Source organism: Syngnathus typhle, linkage group LG5 (assembly GCF_033458585.1).
Source record: "Syngnathus typhle isolate RoL2023-S1 ecotype Sweden linkage group LG5, RoL_Styp_1.0, whole genome shotgun sequence".
NCBI lineage: Eukaryota > Metazoa > Chordata > Actinopteri > Syngnathiformes > Syngnathidae > Syngnathus > Syngnathus typhle.
In genome coordinates, this window is record NC_083742.1 from 16,915,836 (window position 1) to 16,942,710 (window position 26,875).

Below are 26,875 nucleotides of genomic sequence, written 5' to 3' on the forward strand. Positions count from 1 at the left end.
CTGGGAGCAGTTCTATCAAACTTTCACAAAGTCCATTATACTGATATTCCACAAGTTCTATCAGATGTTCTGTCTGGGATCCTGGAAGACGTTGGATCAGACAGGACTGCCAAATTTTCTCTCTGATGTTCTCTTGGAGGCTCTTGTGTATTTTTTTAGTTTTGAGTTTGATCCCACATTTTGTTCAGGTTCTGTTAAATATTCTGAGATGAGCAGTCCCGCAAGAAGTTCTATCCTAGGTACTAGTACATGTTGGACCAGCTGTTCTGTAGGATGTTTTATCTATCAGAGGTTTGGGAAGTGGTTCAAGTGTGAAGGTGGCCTAGTGGCGGTCCGATCAGATGTTTTAGATGTTCCTTCAGAGGTTCTTCTATAATTCCCAGTGTGTCCCGCGATTTGCTCCGATTTCAACACGGATGCGTGGCGGGGCTCGTTCGGTCGTTCAACAGAAGCAGCTGTGGAAACAGCGGTGCAGACAGAAGAGAAGCAAAGGAGCTGGGAGGAATAACAGCAGGAAGAGAGAAGGAAACGGTGGCGGGGGTGGACGAGCAGACGAGTAACGGGAGAGGAAGACGCCATGTTGGGAGGAAGACGACATGGTGGTCCTCAGACCGCCGGCATCAATCTGAAATTCACCTGGAAACCAAACAACTTTCACACTCTGCTCACGTGAACATTTTTGTGGTGAAACAACATCTGAGATCAATCTCAGGGGAACACACGTGAGCCCCGTTAATGCGTGCGGTCGCGTCACCTAGCCGCTAAATACATAGCACGTAGCATTGAATCCGTCAGAATTTCTACCTGGCATATTGTCGGAGGTCCTTTCAATATTTCGATTCCAGCGAACGTTTTTGCGGCAAAGGTTCTGTCACTTGATTAGAGGTTCTTTTATAGGTTCTCCTGTAGTGCCCATCAGATCCTATCAGAGGTTCCATCAGATGATTTATTAGAGGTTCTTTCATACTGTAGCTTTCTGGGAATTCCGTTAAATATTTCACAAGAGGTTTGTTCATCCCATAAATTCTACCAAAAGTTTTAGTTTTCCCAAGTTTTTTAGATTCTACGAGAGGTTTAATCAACAGTTTTAGGTCCTTTAGTAGATCCACATTAGGTTTTGGATCAGGTTCTACGACAGGTTTTGATTTCAGTTTTGAGGAGAGATTCTTTCATAGGTTACACCTTATATATTTCTGATTTCTTTGAGATTCCACCAGGCATTCGTAGAGGTATTATTAGAGTCAATCCGATGGTAGAACCTCCTGTAAAATCTCTTAGAATTCATACCACAAGTCTTTATGAGTTTCTTCAACATGTTCTCAATTTAGTCAAGGAGGAAAAAGGCACATAGGTGCCGGGATGCGTCTCTTTCAAGCTTGTTCTGTTGGATGAACGTACACGTTGTGAAACGTCGCCCCCTAGCACACGATGTAAGTGTTGCACGCGAATGCTCGATCAGGCCTTAAGAGCCAGACGACGTCCGCTCACGCTTTTGTTGTATTTGGCCGTCGGCCCGTTTCAGCTCCGTCTGGGCCGGGGGGCGCAGAGTAGCATTGTGGGAAGTCTGGGAATCGCCGAGGGAGGAAGCGGTGAGGTGTGAAGAGCACATCCATGACCAGCCGCAGACTTCAGGTCCCATTTACAAGTTCCACCCACCCCCTTAACACTCTAAAAAGAAAAAAAAAAGACCCAGACCAGCCTGCTGACTCAGGAGGAGGAGGAAGAGGGATGCAGGGAGCACACACCTTACCTCCCTCTTCCCTCCCTCCCTTCCACGCTTTCTTGCTCCCTCACTTGCGTCTCCTCGCTCAGCGGCAGCCTTGCACAACACAACAACACACACACACATGCACACACACACATACGCACACACATGCACGCACACACACACGAAGCGGCATCCTCAACACAAAGTCAGACGCCCTTGGACTGCAGCGGGGGAGGTGAGTGTGTGTCAATATGTAAAACCTGCGTGTGTTTGTGTGTTTATGAGGCTCACCAGAGCCATGAAGTTGAGTGTGTGTGCGTGCAGAAGCATGTTGCACCAGACCAAAACAAACCCACATAATTGTATTTTATGGGTGTGTGTTTTATGTGCGAGGAATTGGCGTTCCTTTGTTTGTTTTTTTAAATTAGAAGTTCTTTCAAAGGTTCCTTCAGAGGTTCTACCGCTGGTTCTCTTATGTTCTGTGAGAGGTTGCACAAGATGTTATTTGAGGTTCAATCCAGATTTATTAGAAGTTGTACATGAGATTTTATGGGCGGTTCTACCATACATTCTTTGAGAGGTTGCATTACTGTTTTTTTTTCAGGGTTCTCCGATAGGGTCCATGAAACCTTCTACTGGAGCATGTTTGATACATATTTTAGTGGTTCCGCTCGAAGTTATATTAAAGGTTCTATCATGGATTACAAGTTCCATTGGAGGCTCTATCCTAGATTCTATTAGGTTTTATCGGAATTTCCATGAAACATTCTACAAAATGTTAGTTTGTCATTCCTACTCTGATGTTCATCAGAAGTTCTATCAAAGGTTTTTTTTAGGTTTCTTTGATAGGTTCTACTCAGTCTTATTAGAAATTCTATAAGGGGTGCCATAACTAGTTCTACTACAGTATAAGGTCCTTTAAAGTCCAGATGTTGTATTTGTTGTCACCAGATATTTAGAGGTTCTCTCATGGATTCTCTCATATGGTCCATCAGATGTTGTTTTATAGCATGCGCCACCATAAGTTCTTTTCGAGCTCCTTCAAAGGTTTCATTAAGGGTTCATTCTTCGATTGTTTCATGGATCCATCAGAAATTCCACCATTGGTGGTTTGAGCAACCTTAGCCTGCATTGCCATCATGCTAGCAAAAACATTAGCTTGTGATGCCACAATGCTAACAACAAGAACTTCAGCTCTTGTTACGTGCCACAAGATTAGCTTGAGTTGCTGTCACACTAATTTTACCTCATGTAGCTACCATGCTCACATTAGCACGTGTTGCCACCATGCTACTAACAGCTTGTGTAACCGTCATGCTCATATTACTACGCATTGCTGTGACTTAGTTTTGTTACGCTGGTGGTCATCCGTTTACAGTTAACTTGTTAGCTGGTGCAACATGCTCACACATGTGTGGATGCAGCTGATGATCCATAGATGTGTTTATGTGTGTGTGATAGCATAGAATGTGTGTTTGTGTGTGTGGATGTGTGTGTGTGTTGAGATTCCCAGTTTTACAATAACAAGACAGTGAGGGGCCCCTGGGGGCCGTTGACACTGTTTACTTTAGTCTTTGTGTGTGTGCTTTTGAGAATTTGTACAAGTGTTTGTGTTTGTGTGTCCGACGGACCGTGTGTGTCCACGTAAGTGTGTGTATAGATAGATGGAGAAAGGCGTAAACCCATCATGTTAACAATAAGGGGCGCTCCCATTGACATTTGGCTAACTATAAGAGCTTTAGCTTATACAGACGTCACGCCAACAAAAACATTAGCTCACATTGGCATCACATTAGCACATGTTGCCACCATGCTAAAACAACATTAGCTCACATTGTCGTCATGCTAATGGCAACTTGTTCTTTGACTCGCTTTGTCAGTCATGCTCACAACATTAGCACAGGTAGCGGCCCTGCTAACAAGAGATTCCGTTTTTCTTATAACTGATTCAATGTAATTAATTCAAGTCAAATTAGAATTAATTCACATATTTGATCTAAGAATTAATTTTTTTATATGATGTGTGGAAATTCGTTAATATGTATCGGAAGTGTAAAACCAAATTTTAAAAAATCCACTTGATTTGATGTCTAAAAAAATGAAATAATCCACTCATTAACGGCTTCCACTTTGGCTCAGTTTGTTGTGCAAGAGTAAACACAAGCAGAATTCACTTTCACTTTGACCATGTTGTTGGTCAGTGACTTAAGCTTGTCAATCATTCATCAATTGATTAGAAGTTCCATTGAACAGACTTGAACTTGTTTGCTTTGTAAATCGATCAATGTCGACTCCATTTTAGGTCATATTCCCGTAACGCTAACGATTTTAGCTTGTGCAAGAGTAAACACAAGCAGAATTCACTTTCACTTTGACCATGTTGTTGGTCAGTGACTTAAGCTTGTCAATCATTCATCAATTGATTAGAAGTTCCATTGAACAGACTTGAACTTGTTTGCTTTGTAAATCGATCAATGTCGACTCCATTTTAGGTCATATTCCCGTAACGCTAACGATTTTAGCTTGTGCAAGAGTAAACACAAGCAGAATTCACTTTCACTTTGACCATGTTGTTGGCCAGTGACTTAAGCTTGTCAATCGTTCATCACTTGATTAGAAGTTCCATTGAACAGACTTGAACTTGTTTGCTTCGTAAATCGATCAATGTCGACTCCATTTTAGCTCATATTCCCGTAACGCTAACAATTTTAGCTTGTGTTTCTGTCACGTTAGTACAGTGCTTCTCAATTATTTTCTGTTACGCCCCCCCCTAGCAAGAAGAAATCTATTCGCGCCCCCCCTCCCCACCGTGACTATCCTAACTTGTCTTGTAAGTCGTAAAATGTTGCACTGTCGCAAACGTGACAGAAGTAACAATGAGAGCGCCACTGCCCCCTGCTGTAGTAAACGCGCAATTACACTTTATTCTAGTACTGCCAAAAAAAAAGCCTGTTCCCCAGGGTCACACGCGCCCCCCCACTATTTGAGAAGCACTGCGTTAGTAACAATAACTTACAAGTTGCATCCTGACATGGTCACATGTTAGCAACATTAGCTTTCATTTCCAATGTTTTAAAAATTGTTTTGGTGTCATGCTAACAACATGATCTTAGATTTCCGTGATGCTAATAATCACATTGATGCAAAAGACTTAAACTGGTGTTGCTGTCATGCTAACTTATGTTGCAATGACGCAAGTGTTGCTTTTGAGCTAACAAGATTTTGTATTTTGTCCACAAGGATGCGTGTGCGCTCCTGGGAAACGTTTATTGAGACGGGTGTGGTCCTGCTGACCGTCTTCATGCTGATGATGTCCATGGGACGCCTCGCCACCACAGCTACTGCACCGCTGCAGGTCAAACAACCGCACCCATGTAGGGGTGACCCTCTCCACCCTTCTTGCTCCTTTGCCATCTACTTCTAAGTGTCTCGTTTTGAGGCTCTTATCTCTCCTCGTATTTCCTTTTGTCTCTGTATGTTTCTCTTTAAGCACGTAGACCAATCGGGTGACAGCGCTGGCAGGGTGTACCAACCCCCCCACCCCCAACCCCATGCCCTCACATTCCAGCAGCATGCTCGGGTTTGATTGCTGCTGCTTGCTGCACTCAGGGAATGTTTGGATATTGCAGCGTCAGCACTTTTGGGATGTTCACAGAAAAACCGTGTCTGACTGACTTCAAATTGGTTAACATACTCACTCAGGCAGAAAGGTCTTCTTTGGCTCTCTTCATTGGAACCAAATTTAGACAGTTCGCATGGTCCAAACACATAGTGCTTCGAAAGTTCCTTGTTCCGCCCATTACCAGGAGCATGTAGGTGTTGGAATTTGTTGTTCCTGGAAACAAAGATTTCAATCAGGACTGTGTTCAATGGCTCCTCTCGATATACATGGTGGACCTCATGGAAGTACAACACAAATCACCCAAGTTAAGTTGCATTTTTATCAAAACATTTGCTTTCATCTGTGTGTGTGCAGGACGAAAGCAGCGTGGCCTCCAACAGCCTGGAGGAGCTCCAGGTGACAGCGTTCTGGTGGGGCGAGTGGGCTAAGTGGACAGCGTGCACGCGAACCTGTGGCGGAGGCGTCAAGTCACAGGAGAGACACTGCCTCAAACAGAGGTCCCAAGAGACTCCCGTTTCTGACACCTCCCTTTTCTCATTTTTGATGTTCACGTGTGTCTTTTGTGTCCAAAGAAAGAAAGTTCCCGCCTTCAAGGACAACGTGACCTGCTCGGGAACCTCCAAGAGATACCACCTGTGTAACACACAAGTTCGTAGATGAACACACACTCACATAGACACTCACACACATTTTGGGAAGCTTGAGCACACAAACACGCACGCGGACTGACACACATACATTTGTTGTTTGCGCGCTACAGGACTGTCCGGCCAGTGGACGAAGCTTCCGAGAAGAGCAGTGCTGGTCCTTCAACTCCCAGCTCTACAATGGCCGCAGCTACCAGTGGAAACCGCTCTACCCAGGTACCACAAATTCAGTCTTACTCTCATGGATGAGGGTGGTAAGCCACTGTTCCAGGCACGAAATTTCCATTTGGGTTTCAAACCAGAGTTTGAGTTAATTTCTGCAATGACGTCAGAACATTAGAGGTGACGTCCGCGTTGACGGCAGAGTTGGTGAGAACGTTGACGTTCGCGCTGCGCTGTGTGTAGATGACTACGTGCACATCTCCAGCAACCCGTGCGACCTGCACTGCACGACCGCCGACGGCCAGCGGCAGCTGATGGTGGCGGCGCGCGACGGCACGTCCTGCAAGTACAGCAGCTACCGCGGTGTCTGCGTGGACGGTAAGTGTGAGGTGAGTCCACGCTCGGCCACTCTTTCAAAGTAGGGTTTCTAGCCCTGGTTAAGGTGTCAAAGCAGCGAAATGATTATATGCATCGTGTGTATAATTAGATGTAACTTATTGTGGTTTAAAAAATCCTCGTCTCTCAGCCGATCGGGTGCGATGGCGTTCTCTTCTCATCCAACACGCTGGACAAGTGTGGAGTTTGTCAGGGCGATGGCAGCAGCTGCAGCAGGGTCACCGGAAACTTCCGTCGTGGGGCCACCACGCTCGGTGAGTGCCGGCCGGTTGCTACCGTTGCCCGGTTGGCACCGTAACGTCACTGCCCGTTCACCATCGCGTTCCTCTCGCCAACTGTCATCTTGCCACACTGCCGGCTCTTCACCGTCGGCTCCCGCGATCACAATTCACTCGTTTACTTGTTGCCGCAGGCTCGTCATCCCCAAATTACAAGTGCCGCCCCTCCACTGACACTCAATCCCTGTCCCCACCTGATTCCCACTGCCACCCGGTCTGTGGTGTTGCAAACTGGCCCTCACCACCCAGTCCACCTCTGTCCCTTCCGCCGGCCAGTCCCTCCCACTCAAACCCGATCTCTTCCACCGTCGATTTCACCCTGCCCACCCAGGCCGTTAATCTGTGTCCTTTCTTCGGATTTCCAGGTTACGCCTTCATCACGCAAATCCCCGAAGGATCATGGGACATCCAGGTCATCGAGAGGAAAAAGTCAGCCGACGTTCTTGGTCAGTGATTGACTGTCAGTTCCTTTTCTCAGACAAAGAGCAAAAGAAACAGACAAACCTGCTTTCTCTTTCCAGCCGTTACCGACCAGGCGGGCAATTTTTTTTTTAACGGTGCTTACAAAGTGGACAGCCCGCAGAACTTTCATGTGGCGGGCACAGTCTTCAAGTACCGCCGCCCCATGGACATCTACGAAACCGGCATTGAGTACATCGTCGCCAAGGGGCCTCTGGACCAGCCGGTCAACATACTGGTACCCAAAGATGCATGTCTGGGCTTAGGGTTTCTAATGAGAGGTAGTAGTTTTTCAAATGACCAAAAAAAAAAAAAAGGGTTTAAAGCCAGGATTAGTGTCAGGTATCAAGCCAGAGTTAAGATTTTAAATTAGGATTTAGAACATTCTTTACAGTTTCAAATTAAGATTTCAAGACAAGTTTAGGGTTTCAAACTAGATCTTCAATTATGGTTGGGGATTTTGAGTCTGTCACGAGGTTGCTCTGGCAAGGGTTAAGGTTTCAAATTAGGGTTTCAAGCCTTGGCGTGTCCTTTAGGTATGGAACCAGAATGGCCGCACGCCATACATCACGTACGAGTACACGGTCCTGAGAGATTCCCTGCCACCTGTGCCGCCTCCGCCCATCTACACGGGCGCCGACAGCTCGGTAGAGGCCGGTCCCCTGCCGGCGCCCAACGCCAGTCGCTACCAGCAGACACCCATCGAGGGGCATATAGAAGACGACGCGCAGCAGGAGACCAATGAAGTCTATGAGGAGACCGCACAAATACATTGTGACACGGAGACACACTTCATAGGTATAGACATAGTCGTACTCCTTGTCCGAATTGCTCTTATAACTTGCATATTCTCGCTTTCCTTCCTGGCCCACTAGAGGGGAACAGTAGCCAGATGGGAATAACCGCCAACCCGATACCCACCGACGTGCCCCTGGACCCGGAGGCAGACGCTCCCAACCTCATCTGGAGGGTTCTTCTGGAAGGACGTGTGGGCCCAGATGAGCTTCTCATCAACATTTCCAGCAATCAACTGCTGGATACGGAAGGAGACAACTTGTTCTCGGCCGAAGCAGAACCCGACGGCCTGCTTGAACGCAACCAGACCCTGCAGTTCACGCTTGGTCGTAGGCGCAATGACAGCAGCGCAGATGTTTCATACCATAACAAGACACTGCACGTCGTGGGCAGGGGCGGTGGCCGCTCCAACAGAACCAGGTAATGCAACAGAAGTAGGTCGCACAGCAGGCAGAACATAAGAGCCAACAAAAAGGGGCTGCTACAATCAAGCTGAATCTGAATTTTTACATTATATTTTACAGAGAGCCGTCCTTGGGTTCTGTTTCGATACGTTCGGGAGGTTAAGTCCGTAGGCTTGTGAATTTCAATGTTCTGTTCCACAGGGGGAATCCAAGGATCTACCAGAAAAACCTGAAGCTAAGTCCAGCCGATATGTACCGCTGGAAGCTTTCCTCCCAAGAGCCCTGTAGCATGACCTGCTCCATTGGTACTGTCTCATTTGGGGCCGCTGCATTCGAGCAAATCTCGCCCAGTACCTTCTCAATATTTCTTCTTCTATCACTGCTGATCTCTTTCAGGCGTGTCCAGGTCCTTTGTCACGTGCATCCGCTATGATGGCGTGGAGGTGCACGATATGTACTGTGACGCGCTGACCCGACCCGAACCGGTCCACGACTTCTGCATTGGGCGGGAGTGTCAACCTAGGTACGCTACTGACAAAAAATTCAGGTGCTACAAGAGAACCTGGTACTGCAATAGAACCTGGTACCACAACACAACTAGGTAGCACAACAGACCCAAGTATTGAACACTTATTAAGCTCAAACGAAACAAGGACCCACGACGCATGAACAAAATACTATTGCAGAACCTGGCACTATAACACCATAAAATTTATTGTCTAGGTTATAGGTTACAAGGTTCTAATGTGTTTTAGGTTCACAAATTTCCCCCCAGTCCAATCATTTCCCATTTTGGGAGAAGTGTACGTGGACCCGCAAAAAGAGTGATGGGCCGTAATGTAGGTGGATGCGGTTCCTCTCAGGTGGGAGGCCAGCAGCTGGAGTGAGTGTTCGCGGACCTGCGGCGAGGGATTCCAGTTCCGGCAGGTCCGATGCTGGAAGATGCTGTCGCCCGGCTTGGACAGCTCTGTCTATAGTGACCTGTGTACCGTGGCTGACCTGGAGAGACCCATAGAGAGGCGACCCTGCAAGAGCCCCGCCTGTGGCCCGCAGTGGGAGGTGGCCGAGTGGACGGAGGTACGGTGCTATCTATGTCTCGTGTGCTGTTCACAATCTTTCTCAGTTTTAGATCTTAAAATAAATAGACAAAGAAAATGGGCTAGTCTGTGGTCTCGGTTTCCTCTTTCTCAATAGTTAGGTTTCTGTGGCCTTATTAGGTGTTTAAATATCGCAGGGCATTTACAAGACTAACCCTCCAAAAGACGCTAACAAGGACTAACTAGGACTAACTAACTAAAGACTATGCTCACGCAGTGCTCTGCCAAGTGTGGCCGAAGAGATCAGGTGACCCGGGATGTCCGCTGCTCCGATGAAAGCCGCCCGTGTGACCCCATGACCAAACCGCCCAGCGTCAAGAACTGCACGGGTCCACCCTGCGAACGCCAGTGGACCGTGTCTGAGTGGGGCCCCGTGAGTGCAAGTCACAACATGGAATCGTCAAGCGAAAAGCACGCCATTGCGTGACATTCACTTCTTCTGCCGTAGTGCTCGGGCCCGTGCCCGCATGGGAGGATGGTGCGCCACGTTTACTGCAAGGCCCCCGAGGGCCGAGTTGTGGCCGAGGCCCAGTGCCCCAGCGACGAGAAGCCGCTTGCTGTCCAGCCCTGTGGGGAGAGGGATTGCCCCGCCCACTGGCTTAATCAGGACTGGGAAAAGGTGAGCCTTGCTGAGAGATGAATGCGTGTGAAACCTACACGTAACGTTTGTATAATTTGTGTGGAGAAATCGGCATGTAACGCGTCTACTGTGTGCAGTGTAATACCACTTGCGGCCGTGGCGTCAAACGGAGGATCGTCCAGTGCGTGGGCATCAGCGGCGGCAAGTTCCTAGTCTTTGACGACGAGGCGTGCGGCGCCGACGAGAGGCCCGAAGATGAGAGCACCTGCTTCGAGCGCCCCTGCTTCAAGTGGTACACCACACCCTGGTCCGAGGTACACGTGTAACTTTGTAATGGGGACAACAGGTGTTAGAACGTGTGCAAATTGTTGCGCAACGTACATATAATGCACATGTGTAACGTGTTTGTAAATAATAACCCGGGTGTCCCCAGTGCACCAAGACATGCGGGGTGGGCGTGAGGATGCGTGACGTCAAGTGTTACCAGGACCGCGAGCTGGTGCGAGGGTGCGATCCACTCACCAAACCCGTGTCCAAGCAGACGTGCAGTCTCCAGCCGTGTCCCACCGAGCCTCCAGGTCGGTCCGTCGGAACAATATAACATCATTTGAAGGAAATGCCATTGTGTTTGAGTACCACCGAATCGATTGCTTGTGTATGCGTCTGTCGGTGTTCAGATGAAAGCTGCCAGGACCGGCCCACTACCAACTGCCTGCTGGCCCTCAAGGTCAACCTGTGCAGTCACTGGTACTACAGCAAGGCCTGCTGCCACTCTTGCCGTTCACTGCGACCGCCCGTGTCCTAAAAACCCGAATCCCGCACCTCCCCTCGCTCGTGCATGTGGACTTTCTTCATCAGGAAGCTCGAGTGCAACGTTTACAAAAAAAGCTTTTGCAGCATTCCAGCTGTCGAGCATCCTCACCATTTTTTTGGGATCCTGCACTCATCTTTTGACAACATCCCTCCCTTCTCCCTTCTTAATCCCAGCATTCATCACTCTGTGCCATCATCCTTGCTTCTTTCCTTGCTCTGTCCATCATTCCCTTGCACTTGGTCTCTTTATAGTAACCCAGTCTAGCTTTCCCGCCCATGCGTGTGTCTTTCAACCTTAAATGAGCCTTTACACTTGAACCAGAACAATGATGATGAAGACCAAGATGAAGCTCTTCCTGTGGCCTGAAAGCAAACGGCGTGCGACAATCTTCTAATCCGTTAAATCTTATTTAACGGTAACAGCGAGTGAAATGCGCACGCCGAGCTATTTATTAGTTATTGCACGTTACAATTTTTTTTTTTTTTACGTTAGCGTGACCGCCTGACGTTTTTCCGTCGGGTCCCATAAAAACAAAAAACAAAAAACAAAAAAAAAAGACGATGGACAGAGGAGGCGAGACTCCTGACACTTGCAATGTATTCAGACGTGTTTAACTTCCTGTCTTTGATACAAATATAACGGATACCTCTTTGTATGATGCATGGACAGACAATGTTGAAAATAAAGTCAACAAAATGTGCAGTTCTCTCCGCCTGGCTTTTCATGTTTACACTCTACATCACCGGGTTACATTGTAGGGGTCACTGTGTAGGACATTGGAGGTAAAATTACAATGTGGTGGATTAACAACAGGCATCAGGTATCATAAAATATTTATTAAAAACATTTTTTTTTCCGAGGAGGGGGTGGTAAGTTCATATTTATTGTATTGTCTCTGGATATAAAATGCAATTTTTTCCTTGATGCCTCAACGTCTTAGATTGTAAATGGTATCACATTAGCATTTTGTATTTTTTTTTTTTAAATGGGAAAAAGTGTTACAATGTGTAAAATATTAACGTTGGTCAGTCATTTCAGGTGCGTGACATGGTGTGACGTCAGAGTTCATTTACACATACGATACACACGTTGCTATGCTAGAATAAAACAGCTATTCATATAAGAAACACTTAATAATGGAGTCGATAATCTCACGGGCCTTTCCAAAAGAACCACCGAGGTTATATTGGGTTCAAATTGAGCAATTACAAAAAAAAAAAAAAAGATTCAACTTCTGCTGCTGCTTTCATTAGTTTCATGTTATTTTTTACAATTAACGATATAGCAGGTCAAATCACCATTATTCAGGATTTTTTTTCCAAAGTATCAAACTTGTTTACTTGCCGTACTCATTTTTCACTTAATTTCACTAAACTATTTTTTTTTTTTACATTTATTTTGCCTGGTGTTGACCCGTGAACAACATTGCTAAGAAAGGAACATACAAGGAAGGTTAAAAGGTGACCTCAACCCCCCTTGTAACAAGCTGTGATGTCAATAAAGGTTTGGTGAATTGAGAGTTTTGTCCAAGTCAGGTGGCAGGAAGACATCCAGCATGGCGGCATGGGAAAGTACGAGAGGCCGTCAGGGACAAAATTTAGGATTACTGCTCACACGCAGTGCAAAACACTCATATAATGGTCTCAAATACTCAGGAATGCGCTTGAGTGTTGTGATAGTGTGAAAGAGAGTATTTCATTGATGTGTGTTGGAGAGAAATTGGTCTATGTTTTATACGTATTTGAGTGCCCCCCCCCCAAAAAAAAATCTGTTGTGACTGAGAATGGTTTAGTCGTCTGTGTGAACAAACCGAAGCGTATGCAAGCATTTCCCAAAATCCCAGTCGTGCGCGAGAGCGTTTCCGATGCATGTGAGAGGTAATCCTGAACGATGCCACCGCCGAGCTATCGAAAGAAAGCCCTCAGTATCGTGTTGGTGGTCCATCGACGGCCCCTACACGTCGGTGCTGACGCTGCGCGTGACCCCCTCTCGCGTAGCCATTGAGCGGATGAGGTCCAGCTTGCGGTAGAAGCCGGTCAGGTCGGGAGCGGGGGTGGGCATCTCCAGGTCCTGGTGCACGCTGCGGTAGCCGCAGCCCCCTCGGGCCCCGTTGCAGAGCCGCTCCGGGTGGTGCAGGTAGAAGGGCAGCGTGCAGCGGGCGCACGCCGGACAGAAGCCGTGCGCCCGCTGGCATCGGCGCAGAGGCGGCGGTGGCGTGAAGCTGGCGGGCCCGTTGGCCTCCGTCAGGAAGGTGGGCGCGTACGTCTCAGGTTCGTCGCTGTAACGCTCCGGGGTGGGCGGCGTTGGTGGGGCCGACAGAGCCAGGGGGTGCAAAGGTGACATGGTGGACAGCTCCGGTTCCTCCTCCTCCTCCCCCTTGGCGGACTCCTCCCTCTTACAGCAGTAGTACTGAAAGGGGGGAGGCATCTTACGCTCAGTGCCCGAGGCTTCGACCGATCAATCGGTTGGCCCAATCATCGACTTAATCGAAACTCAGCAGTGTCTAAGAAGTGGGTCAGTTACAGTGTACTGTGTATCGCGGTGGTAATTAGCATGAGCCGCTTCGCGCTACAGTTTGTCAGAAAATGAGCGAATAGACTGGAGCCAGCAGACGTACCTGCAATCTACATAAACACAGCACAGCGACAATGGTGAGTAAGATGACGGCAGCCAGAATTCCACCTGCGATGACCACTGTCCCGGCTGACATTCGAAAGGCTCTCCATCAACAGCCTGCAGGGGGCGTGGTCGTGAGCATCCGCACAGTCCGCACGCAAGGAAGGAAGAAGAGGAAAAAAAGAAGAGGACGAGGTTTCATCCGAGTCCTTTCGGGATTCTTAGAACGTTCGGGGGGAGTGATAAGAGGTGCCATCACGCCGTATGCTAACGTGTTAGCGACGGCAAGGCGTGCTTCATTAGTCGCATGTTTAATGCAGGGCGTCTGCATAAAAAAACAGCACTTTAACTTTCCCCTGCTGCATATCCTCAACTCTTTTCTCATGTATATTTCTTTAATGTCTATTTGTAATATTACACTTTGCCTGTAGCGGATGGGCCACAGCTAAGTGGATCCTAATGTATTGTGTCTCACTCAATCAATATTACGTCATCGCACGAATAAGATAATACAAATGAATACACGCTGAACTGGTTGCCAGCCAATCGCAAGGCACACAATATCTTGCACGAATCTTCACAATAATTCATTAAATGGCGCCAATTGGAATCTTACTATTTCAGTAACATCTTTTTATCTCACTAATATTGCAGCAGTATGTCACCAATATGTTCCGTTTCTCTCACGAATATATTGCTAATATTTTGCTATTCTTTCATTCATATGTCGCAAACACATGGCTACTTTCTCACTTTTCTCTTAACAAAAGCTTCATATTTTGCTACTATCTAATTAGTAATTAATTAGATTATTGAATTTTAATTTCTAAAAAGACAATTTCTCACTATTTACAATTCCATTACTATATTCATCATTTAAATGAAATTATATTCCTATTTATTTATAATTTTCTTACTTTACAATTTTATTACTAGCTCACAATATGAATGACGTGCATTTCATCAATTTCTCGCAAATAGCTCAGAAAGATCGGACCTGATCATCTCAAAACCATCACAAATCTCCCAGTAATATCATAATCATATCCGACCATCTCATTAATATCGCACTAATCGTCTCAGTCATAAAAGGATTATCTTTTACATGCTGCCGCTTCATTTTGCCATCCAATAATCCAGCATCATCATCTTGCCATCATCATCAATCCATCCATCCATGGCCCCGCTTCTTCTTTTAATCATGTCTGTCAAGTATGTCACGGTCAACCAATGAAGCGTCTCTAAAGTGTGACGTCACTTTGAGGTGTTGTTGACTGTTAAATCGCATTCAAGCAGCACACGCACAAAGACCGAGATCTTACCCATCACTTTGGTACTGGTCCCGCTTTGCAAATGAACGCAAGTACACCAGGAGTGGGAAAAAGTGAGTAAGTGCGTCAGAAGAAAAAAAAATAAACACATACCCAACAAAAAAAGTCAGCAAACTTGTTTGATTCCCTTCCAGAACATTCTCTACAAACACTGGAAGGTAGTCCAGTTGGGATGAGAACCTCCTGCAGGGAGAAAAGAGCCTCTAGTGACACGGCCACTCCGCTCCGGTCTGTTGCCGCGGCGGCGCGCGCACACACACGTCCGAGCGGCGCCGCACTGGCCGTGTGTGTGCGTGCCTTGAATGCGTCACGTCACAGCTGAGCAGCAGGACCATCGTGGACCTCCATCCTTCACCTCACCTTGCTCTACTTTGATGAGCCAAAGTCAATGTCGGAAGGTTTGCTTTGATTCATCCCATGACAATCTCAATCATATTTTATTATTAATCTTAACAATATATCTCGCATATATCCAAGCTCACTCGTATCTTGGTAACATCTCACCTCTAAAAGCTCTGAGCTATTACCGTAATTTTCGGACTATAAGTCGCGTTTTTTTTTTCCATAGTTTGGGGGGGGGGGGGGCGACTTATACTCAGGAGCGACTTATACATATATCCTGAATACCTTGCAAATATTATCCCGCCGAAATCCCAGTAATATCTCATAACCTCTCACTAATATTGCACATCAACAATACCACACCTATTGTCAGTCATATGTCTATCAACCCTTGACAATACCTCACTGATATCTCACGGCCATAAATCAATACCTCACTAATCATCTCTCACTTATCGCCTATCGAAAAAAATCTTCAGTATCTCGCCCAAATCTCATTCAATAATATCAATTCCTCACCAACATCCGACTGATGTCTTGACACCGATCTCACGTACCGTGATTTATCTCGCAAAATCTCATCTCGCAAATGCCTCGCTAACATCTCACTCTCAAGGTCTCGCTCATATTTCGGAATATTTTCCACATATCACTGTATGTAAAAAAAAAAAAAGAAGGGCAGAACAAGTAGAAGAAGAAAATGTTTCAGGTGGTAAATAATTCAAAGGTGGAAGCAAGCAGAGATTTCAGTGTCTTGTGCAGACAAGAGTGTGTAATATTCATGAGAGCCTTACTTTTACTCCTTTTACCCTCGTGCGCACACGCACGTGCACGCACACTCAGCACTCGACCCACACAGCACTCACCAGTGTCACAACTACATTGACGCAATGTCCATGATCTACTCAGACGAATGAGGAAAATACAAATCATGACAAATCTTGCCATATGACATGCGGTCTTGGCAGATCCACACATCCTGAAGGTTGTATCCATAAACGCACGGAATTGTCTCTTGAAGATTCATTTCGGGTCCTCTGCTTGATGAGACCAAATTTGATCGTGGATCCAGTTATTCTTTCAACGTTACCTACACGGGTGTTTTTTTAGACCTACATATGCTCTGGTTCTCAGATGACCTCCGTCTAGCTCCTCGAGGTGCTGAAACTATGTTCTTAAGTCGAGCTAAGTCTTGTTCTTTTGGGTTCTGTGACACTCGGGGTTGGAACGCTGATCATAGTGATAGTTCTCCAGCTGGTGACACTTTGGATTTCAAGACAATTTCACTTTGGATTAACCGTTCATGAGACTTGTGTTGACAGTATGAAACTGTTAAAGATGATCGCATTCAGGGTTCTGGTGCCACTGATGTTCTGGGTTCTAGCGCTGACTCCACTCAAGGTAGTCTGAATGCTGCTTTCAATCTTTGTCTGGTCGCAATGTGTGCTAGAGTAAATCAAAGATGATACTTTGAGGTTCTGGAGCAAGTGACCTTAATTGCACCCAAAGGTTCTGAAGAAGTAATCTGAAGTTGATTCTAAAACTGCGCTCTTATTAGATTTTCTAGAACATGGCGCTGGAGACAAAGGTTCCACATCGGACGTCACTCTGGGTTTTGGAAAAAGAGCTCCCTGTTCTGGTTTGAATGCGGCATTCTTATTGGGTTCTCAAGACAGTGAGCCTATAAATGGCTCATCAACTTGACGAATTGTGAGCTTGTCGTAGGCGACCGCGTCATGTTTGCCTCAACGAGGCGGAGGAACGTGCCGGGGGAACGTTTGTTCATCTTGTTGTCGACAAGCATCTTTGTCGACTTGGATTCCTTTCACGCTGCTTGAAACTTCACGAGGGAACACACACGCAGACTAAGACTTGCAACCCAAATCCGAGAGGAGGCGATGACAAAAAGGATTCTTATCCCTTCCATTCTGAAGGTTCAAGATCTCTCATCTCCCAACAAACTCCCCGTTCTGTTGATGAAGCTGAACTTTTTTTGAGCTCATGACACTCGGAGACACACCGGTTGGTTTTTTTTGTTGGTTGATAATGTTTCCAGTCTCACACGATTAAGATGATGATAACCAACCCCCCCCCCAGAGTGACTGTAACGGTGACTCCCTGACAAAGCCAACGCGAGGCTTTATGCCAGGGAGCGAGGGCGAGCATCTCCGTGAATCTGTTGAATAATGCAAACATCTCCATTTGAAGACTCTCCAACACTCTGACCCCACTTTTGGAAAAAAGCTCTTTTTTTTTTCCTCTCCAGGCAGAATATTCCGGCTCATCTTCAGTGAAGCGCACGGGAAAAGAGCGTCGCCGCATGAGGAGGCTTTTACGTGGGGAGGGGCTTGAAAGCTCGCCGTCTCCCGCTGCCATCATCCCGTGGCGGCCTCTAACCCCGCCGCAGCCGAGAAGCGCCGACGTCCAAGCGCCTTCCGAGTCATTCCGGGCAAAAGCGGTTCCTTTTGTTGTCTGTTATGCTAATTTGGCCTTGTGAATATTCAGTGCCGGCCGGCTGTACTGATGTTAAGGTCATCTCATGTCGGGCATCCTGCTTGGGAGAAGATCTTGGAGTCATCTTATATACGAGTCATCGTTTTAGCAACGTCTGGTTTGGGACATCTTGTTTGATTTGGGACATCATGTCACAGATCTCTCATAATGAACTTCTTTTAGGGACATCTCGTTGGGGTTGTCACATACGGGACATGTCCAGTTTCTTTATATACGTCTCACATCTACTTGTACACGTCTCAACTTTGAATGTCTCAATGAGGATATTGTCTCGTTAGAGGCATCTTGTTCACCTTGTCTGGACACCTCATGGCCATCTTCTATGGGACACCGCATGCTAATTGAGCCTCATGAATATTAAATGCCAACTGTTAGTGGTTAGGGACATTAGCATGTTGATGTCGGTGGCATTTATTACTCCTCGGAAGCGAGGCTGGCAGGTGGGTCAGACAACCAGGGGGTGACACCTGGTACCTCAACGCCGCCAACCCCCCCTGCTGGCGCTAGCCAGGTCAAAAGGTGTACAAGGACAAAGGAGACACCCAAGCAATGGTGCATGGCATATCAAAGCAACATATTCATTCCTAGTTTTCACGAGCGTTAGCACCAGCCAACGAGCGGGAAGGAGCGGGACGGGCTGCCGTGCGATGACAGGTGACGTGAAGATCAGTGTGCGCGAGCAAACGCGCTCGTGCATTTTTCATACGGCGGTCGCCAGCTTCTTTCTGCGCTCCACTCGCCTGGCAGGGAATGTTGGGAATATCAAGAGGATGATTCACTGCCGTCTTGGAATCCAAGTTGACATCCACGTGATCCTCACATCGTTTAACAAAACATGTAAGGCAACTCCAGCTCATACGGGATGTCTGGTAACGGACATTTTTGGGGTGTATTTGACACAATGTCAGGTTTCCTCTTTTTGTCTTCTTCATGATGGACGTCATTATGTGGGTGCTGCTCAGTGTTTAGACTGAGACACCACAATTGAATCAAATGTGAAGTAAAGAACAACGTGACAAAACTCAGGCCATTCCGAAATGTTACTTAAAGCACGGATTCAAATTTATTATTTGCACTTGATTGTATCCCATGAAAATAATTTGTAAAATCACATGTTTTGATTGGGAATTCTTCTGCTACTGGGCATTAGTTTTTGTATTTTCAGTTTTATGGAAATTTGACATTCATTTCATGCAATTTTTTAAAAAAAGCATGCAATATTTACAGGTGTCCAAAAGTGTTGTTTTTATATATATATATATGTGGAGGAAAAGAGTTTCACAATTGTCCTATCCTGATTTTGTTTGCACCGGTCGATCTTTTAAACAGAGTCAAAGTACAGCTGTAGCTCAGACTATATTTGTGTGTGCCGCCTATTGCCATCAGCAGACACACTTGAATTGATGGTGAGTGCATCTCCTTGTCGTCCTTGTTTTTGTTCCTCTATGCGATTTGACGCTCTTCTCGTCATTCTTGCGTTGTTGCTCGACATTGTTTGATGCCTTCCTCAATATTATCCGCTTGTCTCGTTTAAGAACAAAACAAGATGGCCAAGCTGTGGGTTCCTTTTCTGCTCTTGGCCTCGATGCACCTGACCTCGTGCGCAAGCATTGACAACTGCGGTCAACAGTCAAGCTCAAGCGGTAACCAGTAGTTCTCAAACGAGGTTCCCCAGGGATCAAATAAACATGACATGGTTCAAATGTAGCCCTTGAACATTTAGGGGCGCATGTGAGTAGTACTTTTTATGAATTAGCATTAGGATTACAAGGGGTCCTTGCCAAAAAAAAAAAAACCTGCTCCCTGACTCTAAAAAGTATCAGAACCCCTGCCTTAAACACAAAAACACAAGATGCTTTCAAATTGACGACATGGTGCGTGTGTGTGTTGATTCCAAGGTTTAAGTTTCGACGAGTATTCCATTTCCACCGCAAGAAGGGCTGACAACTGGGCTGACATGTTGAGAGAGCTCAGTGAGCCTAGTGGTAAATTGACACGGACCGCCTGAGGTGGACTACCAGAGTCAGACCCGGCATTTGCCCGTCACTGGTGACTCCTCGGCTCACTGACTGTTTTCTTCTTTCCTTCACTCAACAGCTCCAGGTAACCGCCATCCCACTCTGGAAAACAAGTATCCAGAACAGCCCCCCCAAAAAACAGCTCTGAGCCCGTCATCTGACTTTTGGAAAGAAGCGCGGGAAGCCCTGTCGGCAGATTTTGATGAAACAAACTTGGAATGGGAGCGGTGGGACGGCGCCCTCCCTGCTGCCATCCCTGATGGCGCCGTGTCCATCTACAACTCATATTCCAGCCGCGTAGATTACATATGCAAAGTGGGCTGCCATTCGGGCTACTACGACTCCACGCTCCGCACCGCTGCCTGCGCCTACACCGCCAATGGGGCGGGGTACACCGCCGAGCAGTTTGACATGCTGGTCAACAAAGATGAATTTGAGATTCTGCAGTGGAAAAACGGCTACGGTGGCTCAGTGACGCCCAATTCTATTAAGACCTGCGTCAACGAAGATATGTACGTAGGGAAGAACCAGTATGGACTGGGAGAAGTGAAAGTCAGCGAAAAGGTATTCTACTTACCCTGGGGTGGAAGTCGTTATTCGTACAATGATTACCAGGTCCTGGAGACCATGAAAGACATTAAGAGAGAGCACCTGATGGAAGTCAAATACCATACAGAGGGCATCACGCCCTTTGAGTATCCCCCTGAGGTCTTGAACAAGGACACATTTGTAAATAGTGAGTGCAAGCCCATCAAGAACGAGATCACCCTAACCAAGACTGTTGCAACAACACGAAAGTGGGACATTAACTTCTCCGTCACTGTGGGAGTCGGCATCACCATCGAGACGGGAATCCCCTTCATAGTCAAAGGGAACATTGACTTCAAGGCCGCCTTCACTTATAGGTTAACCAAAGAGACTACCTATACTGACACCACCACCCACACTCTGACGCTGGAAACCCGGGTGCCCCCCGGCCACTCGTGCACCGTCAAAATGCAGGGCAAGAAATACGGATTGGATATCCCGTACACGGCACGCCTCAAACGCGTTTACCGCAACGGGGAGACCAAGTGGACTACCGTCACCGGGACCTTCAAGGGAGTCCAGATCTCGGAGGTTGAAGCAGAAATGGAACGCTGTGAATTTCTGCCAGATGTCAAGCCTTGTTAAGATGTTCCATTATTTGTGAAACTGAAATAAAAATAACATTCACACAAGAATGCTTCTGCTTTTATTCAAGTCATGGACAGATCTATCCATCTGCCCACCCTGGACAGGTAAAGGTAAAAGGTTAAGACCTAATGATTGTCACACACACACACATCTGGATGTGGCGAAATTTGTCCTCTGCATTTAACCCATCCCCGAGGGAAGCAGTGAGCAGCAGCGGTGCCGCCCTTGGGAATCATTTGGTGATCTAACCTCCCAATTCCAATGCTTAATGCTGAGTGACAAGCAGGGAGGCAATGGGTCCCATTCTCGTAGTCTTTTGGTATGACCCGGCCGGGCTTTGAACCCACAACCTTTCAGTCTCAGGGCAGACACGCTACCACTAGGCCACAGAGCTAGTCACCAGTCAGTTGCCAGGGCACACAGAGACAAGCAATATTCTACCCAAATCCATCCATCCATACCCACAAACCATCCATTCATCCATCCATACCCACGAAACCATCCCTCCCACCCCTTCAGTCATTACACGCAATATTGCGTCGGCCTTGAAAGATTTGTTCGAATAGTCAGAATTTGGTGGGCCTCTGGGGGTTGTCTTTCCCAAAAACACTTGGCAATGAATAAGGCAAACCTGAAACTCATCCAAAATGTGCAGTATTATGTTAGTTTTGTTTACACTGGTCAATGTTTTATCTGGAGGTCGGCGCAAAGTTAAAAGTACAACTGAAGAGTAGAGTACATATAGTGTACGTTTGCATCTGCTGCCCACGGCTTCAGAGAAGACCCTATTGGATTCAGCTTGGAGATCTAGTTCTGGTGTTCAGTGTGTCATCTGGTGTCTGATGTATCCGCCGGTGGTACTCCTGCTGCTGGCCTTGCCGGCTCTGGCCTCGGCCCAAGGTCGAGACTGGCTACAGCGCAGTAAGAAACAACACGAGTTCCATTGTTGGTTTTCTTTGTTATATTTTCAGTGGGTTAAGGTTGGTTAAGGGTTTGGGATACAGCTAGATTTAGGGGATTATCATTAGGGCGAAAATCGCACCTAAATATGCTTGAATAAAAATAATGATACAAATTGAACGCAAATGTATTGCTCTTAAACGTTTACTGCAACTGGACTGTATTTCAGGGCTGTCACGATTATATTTTTAGAATCATTATATCTTCCTATCGAATAAAACGAGTCATGTCAACAAATTTCATTTAGCATTACATTGAATTACAAAACTATTTTCCTATATTACTGTTTATTAGGTATTGCGCCCTGATGAAAATGATCATTAAGCAACGCTAAATCCTGGTGTAATCTTTCACCTGGATCTTTTATCTTTAACGCTTGCTATGCTAGTTGCAACTACCATATTTCCAGTTGAACATGGATGCCAAAAAGATCAAGCCTTCTCTGTGAAATGGCGGAAGGTCCAACCTCCACCTTTAGGATCCCTACTTGTATACTCTTGATCGGCCATCCACAAGGGGGCGACTCTGCCATGTGACTGTGTGTGGCCCTGTGGCCTTAATTGAAATCAACTAATAAGTGTCCCAAGGCTGTCATAGATAAGATGCCAAGCCGGCAGAAAAGGTCACAGCGATAGATCGCCTTAATTATTCGTGCAGTTATTGTTTGCTGAAGAAAAAGCAGACATTTGCAAATGTCTGCTTTCGATTATACACAAAAGATAATCTTTTTGTCACGAATGAATACAAATATTGATGAATGATTGCTCTTGAGAGGCTGACATTTGTGGATTTGGACCATTCTAGGAAGGAAAAAAAAATGGCCCTAAATTCAATTATAATCATTTACTTGTCGAATTGATTCATTTTGACAAAATCACTGTACCAATGTGCATAGGTTAACCTTTTAAATTCAGTGAATCTTCACACGTGGATTGGATTTATTTGTTTGCTTCTCTGTTCAAATGTTGTCATGCTTGGCATGCTTGGGCTCTTCTCCAACGGTGCTTTGTGTGTTTCCTTGGTTTACTTCACAGAACGGGTAATGGACCCTCTGAGGGACGTCGTTCCTCAACTATCAGGTTTAGCTTATCTGACTATAAGAAGAGCAAAGATGTCATCCGATGATTTTGATTTCGAGGGAACCAACCTGGAGTGGCAGGGGTGGACGGGTAGTCTCCCCGACGGAGCCGTGTCCATTTACAATGGCTACACAAAGACATATGACTACATCTGCAAGAACCAGTGCGATTCCGGCTACTTCAGACCCAGCGAAAGCCCGACCTGTGTCTATCCCTACAATGGCAATGCAATCCGAACCGAAGACTTTTCCTTGCTGGTCAACAAAGACAAATTTGAAATCCTGGAGTGGCAGGAGGGCGCCCACGGTTCGGTGGCGTGGAACGCGGTCAAGAACTGCAAGGAGAGCGACAAATACGTTGGCAAGAACCAATATGGTCTGGGCAAGGTGCATGTCAGCCATCAAGTCTTTTACTTGCCCTGGGGGGGAAAAGAGTACAACTACCCCACAGAGTACATGTTCTTGACCATCAATGAAGATGTTCAGGAGGACCACATGCTGGCCGTGCACTACTACACCGATGGCATCAATGTGGTGGAGCATCCCCCGGAGATGATGAAGAACGACAGTATCAAAAACCTCGACTGTCTGGAAGCCACGGTCACTGACACCCTCAGTAAGACCAACAAGGTGGAGCACAAGTGGCAGCACACCTTCAGCCTCTCCCTCGCAGCCAGCACCACCATCACCACCGGTATCCCCTCCCTGGCCAAGGCAGGCATTCGCTTTAGTACAGAGACCAACATTGCCATCACCATGGGCACCACTTACACCGAGACCAACGAGCACAAACTTAAGTTGACACTAATCGTCCCGCCCAACCACTTGTGCAGAATCCACATGGTGGGCAAGAAGTACGGAGCGGATATCCCGTACACGGCGCGCCTCAAACGCACTTTTACTAACGGCGAGGTCAAGTGGACCACCGTCAGCGGGACCTACAGCAGCGTCCAGATCTCGGAGGTCAACGGCGTGGTAGACCGCTGCAAACCGCTGCCAGACGCCAAGCCTTGCTAAAACGAACACTTGTTTTGACTTGTTACAAGAATAATAAAACCGACATCCACATCATCTGCAAATGGCCGACTTGTGTCTTCATCAACCAAAATCCGATGGTTCGTTACTCATCAAATAGAGTTTGGTTTTCACTAAAACTAAGACCATTTGCACAAAAACTATTCTCTTCTGTCCAAATGTATGTAAATAATTGGTGAGTAGGTCAATAAGTACGTACAAATAAATAAATGGGGGAATGTAAAAAAAAAAAAAAAAACAGGAACGTGAAGAAATTGAAAAGGAATATTGTGAAGTCGGATGAAGAGTCGGCGCTTCAGGAGACAGACCGGTGCTGCACTTTGACCCCATGACAATATTATCTTGTTGTCTTTTCATGTCAATGATCCTCCATCTTATCCTGGGTATTATGTGATAAGTCCGTGATATGAAAGCAGCCAGAACATTTGCTCAACTATTCATCCTTCCGACTCAGATGCGAGAAGATTTGGGGTGATACGAATGATTTAGAGAGGGTGTACCAAATGGAGTGTTACGTAACACTTGATCCCCTGTACATCATCAAGTTGTGAGTGACATTGCGTGTTCAATGCAGGTGGTTTGTTACTTGTGCGTTACGTGTTGCATTTTTTGCCGATTTCATATCACGTGTCTGTGAAATACGGTTGTGTTTCCACGAGGCTGCGTTGCATTGCGAGTGACGTGCGTTACATTTGAGTCGGTGTTAAAGAAGGCGTGTCTTGAAGTGTGGCCCATAAAAATCTGGCGTGGACAGAAGAGGAGTCAGTAGGGCGAAGCACGCAGTCAGGGTGAGTCCTGTTTCAGCAATGAGAGCCGGTGACATCCTTAATCCATTGTCACCGTAACGATAATAATCATATCAATGTATTGTTAATGTTTGTTATTAATGCCGATTTATGCATTGTGATATTTTGTCACCTACTGGCAAAATGTTCTGTGCTAAGAAAAGTGCATCTCTTTTCACATGCAAATATCTCATACACTAGTTAACATGTTTGCTGCTAATACTACTACGAGTAAAGAGCAAGATGTCAACGAGTATAATTATTTAAAGTCATGGGTGGTAGCTAGTTCAAGTAGTGCACAGTTTTACCTCACGGGTAATGTGTAGTTGCCCTCCTACCATCGTCGCTCATCTGGCGCTGAATACAATGTGTGAAGATGTTAACTATGTTGTTTAACAACCAGATGAGGGCGCTGTTGTTGCTGTGCGCGCTTGTGGGCGTGGCTAGTACTGGCGTACAAGATGTAATCCAGAGGAGCGCCCAACGCAGAAAAGGTGAACAAACGCTATCCCCGCACCATCGAGTCTCTTCATGACCTTTGCTTTCCCGTGCAGCGTCCCTTCTCAACCCGCAGCTAGAGGGCATCGTTCCGGACCGAGCTCCGGCCCTGCCCGCGGCTCCGGCCACCCCCGCCGACCTGCTGCAACGGGAGACCCTGCCTTCCGACTTCCTGTTCGGCGACAACGTCAACCTGGAGTGGCGGCAGTGGAACGGCTCGCTGCCCAACGGCGCGGTTGCCATCTACAACGGCTACACAGAGCGTACCGACTACGTGTGCATGTACAAGTGCGAAGCGGGCTTCTACAACGCCGCCCTGGGGCCCTACTGCCGCTACCCTTACGGGGACGCTGAGTACTACGCCCCCGAGTTCCACGTGCTGGTAAACAGGGACAACTTTGAGTTCCTGGAGTGGAAGGAAGGCTCGTACGGATCCGTGCCGCCGCACGCGGTGCGGACATGCCTCGGCGTTGGCATCTTTGTGGGCAGGAACAAGTACGGCCTCGGCAAGGTGGTGCCCCAGTTTGAGGCCTTCTTCTTGCCGTGGGAGGGCGACGAGTACTGGTACAAGAGGTACCAAGTGTTGACCGTCAACCGGGATGCGTACACGCAGCACATCTCCCACGTCCACTACGACCTGGACCGCGTGGCCATTTTCCAGTACCCACCCGAGACCATGCGCATCTCTGCCGTCACCAATAACGAGTGCCAGGTAGGGAATCCCTCAGACATGTTCCGTGGCCAATGATGGTTATAAACCAATTGACCAAGTGGTCTTACCGCATCTTTACTGTAAACGACCCTTGATTCCCCTTAATTGAATTCCACAAATCACCATGAAACGTTTCATATTTGCTGAGAAACGCAAGAAAGAAATTTCACATGTGAAATTTCCTGTCAACTTCTCGAAAGCTGATGGTCAATTTCCCCGTCAGGCGGTGAGCAAGACGGTCAGCATCTCCAAGACCAGCGAGAAGGAGACCACATGGAACATCGGCCGTGCCACCATGTTGGGTATCACTGGCAGCATTACGGCCAAGATCCCATTGATCGGCTCGGGCGGTCTGGAGCTGAGTGGCGAGAAGACGCTGCAGTTCTCCCGCGGGACCACCCTGGTGGAGGCCATCTCCCACTCGGTATCGGTGGAGCTGACGGTGCCTCCCAACCACTCGTGCAGGGTGCGAATGGAGGGCCGCAAGGTGAAGGCCGACGTCCCGTACACGGCCCGCCTCAGCCGCACCTACCGCAACGGCGACACCCAGTGGACATCCGTGTCGGGCACCTATGACGGCGTCCAGATTGGAGAGGTGCGCGCCGTGGTGGATCGCTGCCAGCCTGTGGAGGACGCGCAGCCATGCCCGTGACCAACGCCGTGTTGTCGTGTGACGCCAGCTCATTGTTTGCAATAAAGATATGACAAAAATGGTTGCTTCGTTGAGTACGCATGCCTTCTAAAGTCAGGTTTAAATGATCTACTAATTAGGATTAGGATTAGATTTTCAAATCATGGTTAGGGATTCCAAACAAGGTTTAACGTTTTAAGGCTGGCTCAGGCTATCA

General features: G+C 47.1%; 6 protein-coding genes across 8 annotated transcripts in view; 4 read left to right on the forward strand and 2 right to left on the reverse strand.

The window, feature by feature from the left end:
- Window positions 1–26,875, reverse strand: part of mymk (myomaker, myoblast fusion factor) — a 44,895-nt gene that overhangs the window by 5,986 nt on the left and 12,034 nt on the right. Inside the window, exons 1-2 of one of the 2 annotated variants that reach the window (XM_061279254.1) lie at window positions 8,194–8,336; window positions 5,407–5,543 (exon numbers count right to left, since the gene is read on the reverse strand). The gene's annotated coding sequence lies outside the window, so the exon portion shown is untranslated. Of the gene's footprint in view, window positions 1–5,406; window positions 5,544–8,193; window positions 8,337–26,875 lie in introns of those variants that run through there. The other variant, XM_061279253.1, reaches the window with a different exon arrangement.
- adamtsl2 (ADAMTS-like 2) lies at window positions 1,613–11,661 on the forward strand. Of its 2 annotated transcripts, XM_061279057.1 has the most exons (19): window positions 1,613–1,943; window positions 4,949–5,063; window positions 5,685–5,827; window positions 5,903–5,978; window positions 6,091–6,193; window positions 6,383–6,528; window positions 6,666–6,789; window positions 7,179–7,259; window positions 7,335–7,510; window positions 7,809–8,070; window positions 8,148–8,487; window positions 8,673–8,776; window positions 8,868–8,994; window positions 9,335–9,548; window positions 9,786–9,941; window positions 10,017–10,187; window positions 10,286–10,462; window positions 10,582–10,726; window positions 10,826–11,661. In XM_061279057.1, exons 1-19 carry the CDS (start codon window positions 1,729–1,731, stop codon window positions 10,951–10,953), a joined length of 3,003 nt encoding a protein of 1,000 aa, XP_061135041.1. In that variant the 5' UTR covers window positions 1,613–1,728; the 3' UTR covers window positions 10,954–11,661. The 2 variants fall into 2 exon arrangements, with proteins under 2 accessions (XP_061135041.1, XP_061135042.1); XM_061279058.1 differs by lacking the exon at window positions 1,613–1,943 and having other exon boundaries at window positions 4,930–5,063.
- Window positions 12,916–13,389, reverse strand: LOC133154041 (protein FAM163B-like). Its single transcript, XM_061278426.1, has one exon. It carries the CDS (start codon window positions 13,387–13,389, stop codon window positions 12,916–12,918), a length of 474 nt encoding a protein of 157 aa, XP_061134410.1.
- LOC133154447 (natterin-3-like) lies at window positions 19,084–20,958 on the forward strand. The gene is made up of 4 exons (XM_061279200.1): window positions 19,084–19,171; window positions 19,301–19,408; window positions 19,664–19,750; window positions 19,863–20,958. The coding sequence occupies exons 2-4, from the start codon at window positions 19,312–19,314 to the stop codon at window positions 20,954–20,956; spliced, it is 1,278 nt and encodes a 425-aa protein (XP_061135184.1). The 5' UTR covers window positions 19,084–19,171; window positions 19,301–19,311; the 3' UTR covers window positions 20,957–20,958.
- LOC133154042 (natterin-3-like) lies at window positions 21,576–24,068 on the forward strand. Its single transcript, XM_061278428.1, has 3 exons — window positions 21,576–21,639; window positions 21,737–21,880; window positions 22,954–24,068. Exons 1-3 carry the CDS (start codon window positions 21,576–21,578, stop codon window positions 24,012–24,014), a joined length of 1,269 nt encoding a protein of 422 aa, XP_061134412.1. The 3' UTR covers window positions 24,015–24,068.
- Window positions 24,158–26,740, forward strand: LOC133154456 (natterin-3-like). The gene is made up of 4 exons (XM_061279211.1): window positions 24,158–24,820; window positions 25,221–25,311; window positions 25,372–26,027; window positions 26,251–26,740. The coding sequence occupies exons 2-4, from the start codon at window positions 25,221–25,223 to the stop codon at window positions 26,677–26,679; spliced, it is 1,176 nt and encodes a 391-aa protein (XP_061135195.1). The 5' UTR covers window positions 24,158–24,820; the 3' UTR covers window positions 26,680–26,740.